Raw genomic sequence first — 9,559 nt, forward strand, 5'->3', positions numbered from 1 at the left:
AAATGTAGTATGTTTTCGAGGCTTCTGGTTGGCTACAGAGTTTATTTTACGGTTGGGTGCTTGCCTTTCTTATATAATGTATGGTTGCCATATTCTCAGATCAGCAATGATAATGTTTCCAGTCCTCCAGAACCAATTTATTTTAGTTGTTAATTATTGTCCTTGTATGTGTACGTATGTACAGAGTACGTATGTACTAGAGTGACCTACTGAAGGTTAAAGCAGGGGCAGTCCAAAACACCTTCCTCCCTTTTACACAGACATGAAATGTCTCGGTATTTCATCTGGCCGGGTGTCAGACTGATAGCTGGATTCTCATAGTTTCAGGAGTTTAAGGAGCTGCAGGGGAGTTGGGTGGTGTCTCAGACTGTAGCAAAGCAATGGCCATGTTTCTGGCTCTGGCTTGACTTTTTGCCTCTCTCCATTTCTTTCTTTTTGGCCTCTTCTCTCTCTCACTGAGCTCATTGACACCCTTCTTCTTTCCAGTCTCTCTGTCTTTATTCCATTTGTCCCTCTCTTTCTCAAGGTACTTTCTTCTTCTGTCCGGGTCAGTGTGACAACGTTCCCGATATCTCCTTGCTATCTCAGCTCTGAGCTCATTCCTTGAAAAAGACAATTCAATATGTTCCCTTACACACTTTAATTAATTGGCGGTCCAGGTAAACTAGGTTTGCCTTATCAAACTAGGCTTGCTGATACCGATATCGCCAAAAAAGTCCATATTGTCCACTCCTACTATGTATAGCATGTTATAAAGTGTGTAATAGCTGTTGTAATATGTGTAACATTATCAGCATGTGGCATAAACTATGCGCATGTCCTTCCTGTCACGAACCATGTCCACCCTGTCATGGAAGGCTTGCTGACAGGGTGGACAATGACAGGGTGGACATTTTTGGCTAATGTTAGCATTTAATGAGCACATGGTGGACCTTCAGTTAGCAACATGATTCAGTTAGCAAGGTGACAATTTCAGGGACACATGCAAAATGTTCAATATCATTATGAAAATAGAATATACGTGATCAAAATGACTCGTTTTATCAAATAACTTGTTGTGGACAATAAAACGTAAATATGTGTGTATTTTATTATGTGTCAAGCACTTTGTAACTGTGTGTTTTAAAAAAGTGCAATATAAATAAAATATTATCATTACATCATTACTGATGCAAAGTGTATATTTTCATGAATATTTAGATTGAAGAAGTGTTCAGATTTAAAAAAGAACCATGACCCTCTCACTCATGTTTCCACCATTGTCTTCCGGCAACAAGTCACCCCTCGCGAGATCAGAACGGGACTTCCTCTTTAGCAAGACTTGGTTAGACACAAACAGACAGGGCCAAGAACACTTATTATTTCTCTGTAGGGTATATATAGGGTATATATAGGGTATATATATATATAGGGTATATATAGGGTATATATATATATATATATATATATATATATATATACAGGTGCTGGTCATATAATTAGAATATCATCAAAAAGTTGATTTATTTCACTAATTCCATTCAAAAAGTGAAACTTGTCTATTATATTCATTCATTACACACAGACTGATATATTTCAAATGTTTATTTCTTTTAATTTTGATGATTATAACTGACAACTAAGGAAAATCCCAAATTCAGTATCTCAGAAAATTAGAATATTGTGAAAAGGTTCAATATTGAAGAGACCTGGTGCCACACTCTAATCAGCTAATGAACTCAAAACACCTGCAAAGGCCTTTAAATGGTCTCTCAGTCTAGTTCTGTAGGCTACACAATCATGGGGAAGACTGCTGACTTGACAGTTGTCCAAAAGACGACCATTGACACCTTGCACAAGGAGGGCAAGACACAAAAGGTCATTGCAAAAGAGGCTGACTGTTCACAGAGCTCTGTGTCCAAGCACATTAATAGAGAGGCGAAGGGAAGGAAAAGATGTGGTAGAAAAAAGTGTACAAGCAATAGGGATAACCGCACCCTGGAGAGGATTGTGAAACAAAACCGATTCAAAAATGTGGGGGAGATTCAGAAAGAGTGGACTGCAGCTGGAGTCAGTGCTTCAAGAACCACTACGCACAGACGTATGCAAGACATGGGTTTCAGCTGTCGCATTCCTTGTGTCAAGCCACTCTTGAACAACAGACAGCGTCAGAAGCGTCTCGCCTGGGCTAAAGACAAAAAGGACTGGACTGCTGCTGAGTGGTCCAAAGTTATGTTCTCTGATGAAAGTAAATTTTGCATTTCCTTTGGAAATCAGGGTCCCAGAGTCTGGAGGAAGAGAGGAGAGACACACAATCCACGTTGCTTGAGGTCCAGTGTAAAGTTTCCACAGTCAGTGATGGTTTGGGGTGCCATGTCATCTGCTGGTGTTGGTCCACTGTGTTTTCTGAGGTCCAAGGTCAACGCAGCCGTATACCAGGAAGTTTTAGAGCACTTCATGCTTCCTGCTGCTGACCAACTTTATGGAGATGCAGATTTCATTTTCCAACAGGACTTGGCACCTGCACACAGTGCCAAAGCAACCAGTACCTGGTTTAAGGACCATGGTATCCCTGTTCTTAATTGGCCAGCAAACTCGCCTGACCTTAACCCCACAGAAAATCTATGGGGTATTGTGAAGAGGATGATGCGAAATGCCAGACCCAACAATGCAGAAGAGCTGAAGGCCACTATCAGAGCAACCTGGGCTCTCATAACACCTGAGCAGTGCCACAGACTGATCGACTCCATGCCACGCCGCATTGCTGCAGTAATTCAGGCCAAAGGAGCCCCAACTAAGTATTGAGTGCTGTACATGCTCATACTTTTCATGTTCATACTTTTCAGTTGGCCAAGATTTCTAAAAATCCTTTCTTTGTATTGGTCTTAATTAAGTAATATTCTAATTTTCTGAGATACTGAATTTGGGATTTTCCTTAGTTGTCAGTTATAATCATCAAAATTAAAAGAAATAAACATTTGAAATATATCAGTCTGTGTGTAATGAATGAATATAATAGACAAGTTTCACTTTTTGAATGGAATTAGTGAAATAAATCAACTTTTTGATGATATTCTAATTATATGACCAGCACCTGTATATATATATATATATATATATATATATATATATATATATATATATATACACAGATATACACATCTACATACACATATATATGTGTATGTAGATTTCACCCTGTTACTGTTGTTAATAATAACAACAGTACTCATAAACAGTTTTATAAAGGTTGATTTATTACTTGTTATTACTTATTACTTGTATATGTATTTATATAAACACATGCTTTAATACTCCGACTCTGCTTATAATGAGCAGAGCTTGCCTACAAGCTCTGGACTTCAACAGGAACAGGGTGGTAAGAAAAATGTTTGTACATTCATGTGAAAAGTTCATGAAGATAATACACCATTATACCAAAAATTATATTAGTTTTGTGGAAACTTGTGGAAACATATTTTTTGTTTCTTAGATATGAAACATGGAGTCTTTAACCCTCTTAAAGCGAGAGAGTGTTTTGTTTTTGAATAAGAAACCATTCATATTTACATCATACTGGCATATATAAACATATGTTTTGTAACTATCTTATTAATCTGTGTGACTTCCATGTTTTTAATTTGTCTCCCAGGTTGAATGCATTTAGCTGGGTTTAAAAACGTACACTATATGGCCCAAACATAGCACATGTCATCTAACATTTAATTCCAAGACAATGGGCTTCAACAAGCTGCAACAGTCCCTGCTCTTCAGGTTTCAGACTTTGCACCAGATTTTGGAGCCTGTCTGCAGGAATTTGCTCTGATTCAGACACAAGAGCCATTGGTGGACTAGATAAAGCATGATAAAATGCCCTCTAGGGTGCCTTTCCACTTGAGAAAACGTAATGTCTCGAGTGCCCTTCTAGTGGAGAAAAAGTGATGCAGTGCACGCTAGGGTGCCCTTAAATGAAGAAAACGTGATGAACTGCCATCTAGGGTGCCCTTCCAGTGGAGTTAGTGCGACAAAGTGCCCTTTAGGGTGGCTGTAAAATTGCAAATGCCAGTCCGCCACTGCACAAAAACATTAGTGAGGTCCAACACTGATGTTGAGAGATGAGGTCTGACTCATAGTGGCCGGTCCATTTCATCCCAAATGTGTTGGATGGAGTTGAGGTCAGAGCTCTCGATCAACTTCTTCCACACCATACTCAAGAAAACATGTCTTGGCTTTGTGCAAAGGGTCATCGGCACATTGAAGCAGGGAAGGGATTTCTCTGAACCACTGCCACACAGTTGGAGGAACACTGTTGTCTAAAATATACTTTTTTTCCTGCAGCATTAAGATTTGCTTACATCTGATCAAAGAGATATAGCACAGATCATAAAAAACAGCCCCAGACCCCAAATACATGAACAGGGCTGTCCATATACTTTTGGCCATATGGTGCTCAAATCGGGGACATATTACTGGTAGGTGTGTGTCTTTGGCGTTCTCTGCTGGAGCTTCAGAGAAGTTAGCCTATTGTCCAACTCGTCCATGAAGCCTTCATCCACTAACTCGCTGTCCACCTCCTCTCCCTCAGCCTCCGTGGGCAGGAACACATGCAGCTGAGTGCGAGCTGGACCGGTGGCGGCAGCGGAAGCAGCAGCAGCCAGAGCGGGGCGTTCACTGCAGCCCGGGAGACAAGGCCTCCCAACGACAGACAAAGGCCCTCCTTGAGACGACGAGTTGCGATACTGCATCACCAAAGGCCGGAGGTCACCCTGTACCATCTCTGAGCTCAGGGAGGGGTTGTGCGAATGGCGCCTCACTCTCGGCTTTGAGCCGGGCTGGATGGCCTGGGAGAAGTGAATATAGGCCGGTCTGCTGCAGCTTTGGACCTGCTGGCGGTTCTGCTGCTGACGAGGCTGGCTGGTCACGGGTGGGCGGTAGGTCTTGCAGGGGAGCGGGACTGATGACTTGGAAAATGGAGGAGGAGGAGGCGGGGGTCTCTTTTGTACAACACTGGGGCGACGGTTGCCAGAGAATCCCTCGAATAAGACGTTCTCATCTGGGGTGAGGAGGGACGGCTCACTGAGGCTGGGGAGACAGTAATGGGGTTTTTTTTAGTCATAAAAAATATTTTCAGGAATATATGTTGATAACAAGCCATGCCAGCAGCTCTGTGAGGCTGTACTTAGGCCCAGCAGTGCTTTCAAGGTATGCAAGAGTTTGCTAAAACAATGATGTATGGACTCCATCTCACCCAATCACAATGCTGACTTGGTGGTATGTTTTCCATGTGCGCCATCTTAATTGAGCGTGTTAGCATGCCAAGATTGGCTAATTAGCACTTAACGCAAAGTACAGCTGTACAGTACGGAGGCTGAACGGAAATGTAGTCTTGCAGGTATTTAGTCATACTTTTTTTTTTTTTCACCTGATGATGGCGCTTGATGGAAAGTAAAAATCACCAAAATGTTAACAATTCACCCTGAGGGGGGCTATGTATTTCTAAATTAAATTTGGCCGAAATCTACCCAATAACTGTCGAGACGTTTCACCCAAAAAAATCACAAATGTCAACCTCATGGTGGAAAAAGTCTGGGGATCACCAAAGTCAGAGAGATTCATCCTCTGGGAACCATGAATATCTGTACCAAATTGAGATTTTTAAAGCCAATCCATTCAATAGTTGTTTTGTCTTCCTCTTCCTCCTCATCTATTTGATGGTTATTCAAAACCCGCTCTCCTTGGGTGAGCGGGTTTGTGTGTGTGTTTAAGAGCCTCAAACGTGTGTGTTAGTGTCTGCGTCTCACTCGGGTTTCTCCCCCCCCCGAGTGAAGCCAGTGTGGGTGCTGCGTCAGGCGACGGATCGGCTTCCACACCTGAGATTTATGACACACTGGTCGACGGCCTTCTGTAGTCAAAGCAAACCAGCAGGGGGGGGGGGGGGGGCGTAGAAGTGGCCTACATTATGCTATCAAATTTTGGACGGGCCAGAGAGGAAACAATTACACTGTAATTCCAGTCAAGCGTTGAACCTTTGACAGGCACTTTTGCTGAAATGAATAGAGAGACGGTGGACGACAGGAGAGCGGAGATGACATACAGGTGATTAATCACATTCAAAGGTGCGGTGACGAGGCTGCACGGTCAGCACCTGGTGTCCTTTATCGTGAACACACTGATGCGACGCACGCCTTTGTTTGGTGTCGTTTCTTAACGACGTTTGTTTTTGCCAGTTTATGTTTGTTATGACATTTAATACACATAAATATAATATAAACGTGCTCAGTGAAATCAGGTCTGCTTATTTTCATAGCCCAAAATCACAAATGTGCCTCAGAGTGCTCTTCAGTCTGTACCCATCATCCTTATACACTCAGTTTGGATAAGGAGATGCTCCAGACGAACAAATAATGAATTCAATAATAATAACAGAGTAATAAAGTAGTCTTTAATAATGAAAGGTCCTGTTTGATACGTAAGATCTTCTCTAAAATCTTCCTCTATGAACTCAAACAGACACATTTCCTGGAAAGTTTTATTTTCAGGCTTAACGTTAGTTACAGCGCTGCAGGTCTTGCTCTATCTCTCTCTCTCACATATCAAATTTACTTTAAAATCAACACTTACACATAAAGGTTTACTAGATTATTATCCATAAATGTGGTCAACACACGTCTCTCACTCGTTCCCTCTCGGTTTCGTTGTCTGTTCTCACTCGTAGCTCTGCTGGTGGCTTAACTCTCTGTCCTACTGGAGAGCATTTACTGCTTTTGTTTCTTTACATTTTATCTGCGGACTTCACAATAGTTGTGCAGAACAAAACAAGCATGAATAAGGACAGTAAAGTCCTCCATTTTGTGTCCATCGTCCTCCCTAAAGCCGCTCAGCTAAAGTTTGCAAAAGATTTATGTCACGGTTAAAGAAAAAAAGGCAGGATGGATAAGCACTCACAGCTGTGCAGCACGTATGAAGCTGGAACCAGCAGTGGGGAACAGAAAGCCTTGCACCAGCATCTCTAAAGCAACAGCAGTGCTGTGTGTGTCGAGCCTAAAGCCAGGTTTCCATGTTATGAAGGCGGCTCTCTTTTAAATTTGGCTATATTGCCATGGCAACTTATAGCCAGGCAAACAGGAGCCCTGGTTTTACAGTCCGACGGTGGTGGTTCACTTCTTAGCGGGGTAGATTGCCATAATTAATGCTGCACACCTAACCTGTTCTGGAGCAGTCTCAAATATAATACACAGCGTTGGATTCACAATAAAAGTGTATTATTATTATAGTAATAGGAGATGTGCAGACCGTGATTTTTAAAAGATCTTATGAGAACATCTGGTGCCCTAATGCAGCACTGAATACAGGGAAGCCTATTGCTTGCAATCATATAAAATGTTCGCAATTTTCAGGGCCCGAGGTGATGCTTTTATATTTTTTGGTAAACATTAACGGTTAATGTATTTACAAAATAGTTAATTTGTCTTTGATTTAATTCATCAACAAAGAGTTTCAGGCCAAATGATTCAGATTAAAACCTCCACGCTTCTTAATATCTCTCTCCAGTGTGCAGGGTTTCACCACATCAGGACAGTTTGGCTCAGAGAAACTCACAGAAAACATTTCATAAATTGACCACTTTTCCTTTGACATAAATGTTATTTAACTATTAAACAAAACACCAAGTGATGCTTGAAAAAGCCCAATTTTTTGTTGAACAAAACTGCATATTTTTGCTAATTTAAACAAAGATAGGAGCTGGAAATGACGTATGTCTGTGTGGAATTTTCATGATGTGAAACGAAATGTAAGGGTTACATCAGTTATATTTGTCTGTGTTGATGTTACATTATATGTTACATATATATTACATTATATTATGTTACATTATATATATATATTACATTTCTATAGAAAAAGAAAACATGATTATAGTTTTGAAAGTGAAATACAGTTGGAACTGGAGAAACAAACATGTTTTCACTCAGATAGTTTGAAGAGTCTTTGAGGCGTCTGGAGATGAACTTAACAACAGCAGTATGTGTTGTGAATAACAGGGGATGTTCAAAAAAAAAAAGCCAAGAAGAAAAGGACTTTTCCAAAGAAACTTGGCTCAGTGACTCCGATGTAAACCAGGGCTCCATATGAGGTGAGCCCACCTGGTTCTTCAGCTAAATTGTGATGTGCAGCTCACCTGAGACGAGCCGTGCTGCTCCGCCTGCGAGGCCCCTCGGCTGTAGCTACCAGCGAGGGCAGCCTCACAGGGGTCCTGGTCCCCCTGGCCCCCCTGGCTCCTCCTGCTGCGGGTGGAGGGTGCACAGAGCTGGGGAGCGGGTAGGTCTGAACCAAAGCTCTGCCCTTCTGGACGGCCCTCCCATGCCACCTTCCACTGATGTCCAAACCCAGGCCGAGCACGGCCGTCGGGGGCGCAGCCCCAGCGGTGCCACTCATTGGCCTCTGTGCCACACCTGTAGGGGGGTGGGGGTGGAGAAGTTACCTGAAAATGTCCTCCGACAGTTAAACTAGAAACTGGTTTATCCTGCCACACATGGACGGCCCCCGACAAAAGACGAGACGATTACTAGAGATAGCGAGCAAAGTGGACAAAGATCTAGATCAGTTTGAGTCTGTAGACATGCAGGGGGTCGGATGCTTAGGGGATCATACCGCTCCACCTGTGGGCAGCTGACGCCATCAATGATGCATCTCCATTAATGATGCATGGCTGGAGCTGGTCAGGTGGACACCACCTACTTTGCCTCCTCTCCCTCCCTCTCTCCCCCAGGTCAGCTTACAGCCGGAGGGAGCAGGTGGTAAACAGGCAGAGCACAGCGAGCGTTGGGCTGAGTAGCAAATGCAGATGTGATACAATGACTTTCAAATAAAAGACTTATTTATTTTTGTAAAATGTGGGTAACTTTTGGGGTACAGTACAGGGGGAACAAAACAGTTACCTTTCTGTACCTCCCACAGTTTTGATCACGTTAGAACTGCACATAAATATTTGATGAATTGTGCAGAATATCAGTGTTGTCATTTTAACCCAAAACCTGTTTTTTCAGTATACACTTTAAGTCACACGGTTATCAAACTTTATGGTCCCCTTACAGGAGAGAAAACCGTGTTACTGTAATGCCAAATAAGCACGTTTACTACCATTTTGACTCTAAGGTACCATCGGAAGCATTTGTATTCTAAAATCTCTAAACCAAAATACTTGCGACCGTGTGATCGTGATGAACTTGGAATCATAAGATGAGATAAGCCTTTATTTTGTCCAAGAACGAGATGTTATTCAAATCGCATTGGGACTGAACACAATTTTATAGACTACATTTCAAGGAACTGATATCAAAAGCTTTCAGAAAATGAAGAGCAGCAAGACTGGCACAGTCCTAATAATTCCAGACATTTATAAAGCCAACTTTGTCAGTGCTTAAACTTTTTAATAATTAACCTTATTGCTATGTAACAATATCAGTTTCTATTAGCCGGAAGCTAACGTGGGCGGGAGTAACTGACACTGGGCTGGTTTTACTGGCGCAATTCGTCACCATTTGTAGCTGTGCACTTTTTAATGACAGAACAATGATAT

The 9,559-nt window shown here is 42.1% G+C and overlaps 1 protein-coding gene across 1 annotated transcript; it reads right to left on the bottom strand.

Annotated features, from left to right (window-relative positions):
- Nucleotides 1-3,249: 3,249 nt before the first annotated feature.
- Nucleotides 3,250-9,188, bottom strand: LOC142965317 (uncharacterized). The gene is made up of 3 exons (XM_076106217.1): nucleotides 8,632-9,188; nucleotides 8,159-8,432; nucleotides 3,250-5,061 (listed from the first exon to the last, which is right to left on the bottom strand). The coding sequence occupies exons 1-3, from the start codon at nucleotides 8,657-8,659 to the stop codon at nucleotides 4,446-4,448; spliced, it is 918 nt and encodes a 305-aa protein (XP_075962332.1). The 5' UTR covers nucleotides 8,660-9,188; the 3' UTR covers nucleotides 3,250-4,445.
- Nucleotides 9,189-9,559: the final 371 nt, after the last annotated feature.

This window comes from Anarhichas minor, unplaced genomic scaffold (assembly GCF_050575085.1).
Source record: "Anarhichas minor isolate MPS153535 unplaced genomic scaffold, ASM5057508v1 ptg000033l, whole genome shotgun sequence".
Lineage (NCBI taxonomy): Eukaryota > Metazoa > Chordata > Actinopteri > Perciformes > Anarhichadidae > Anarhichas > Anarhichas minor.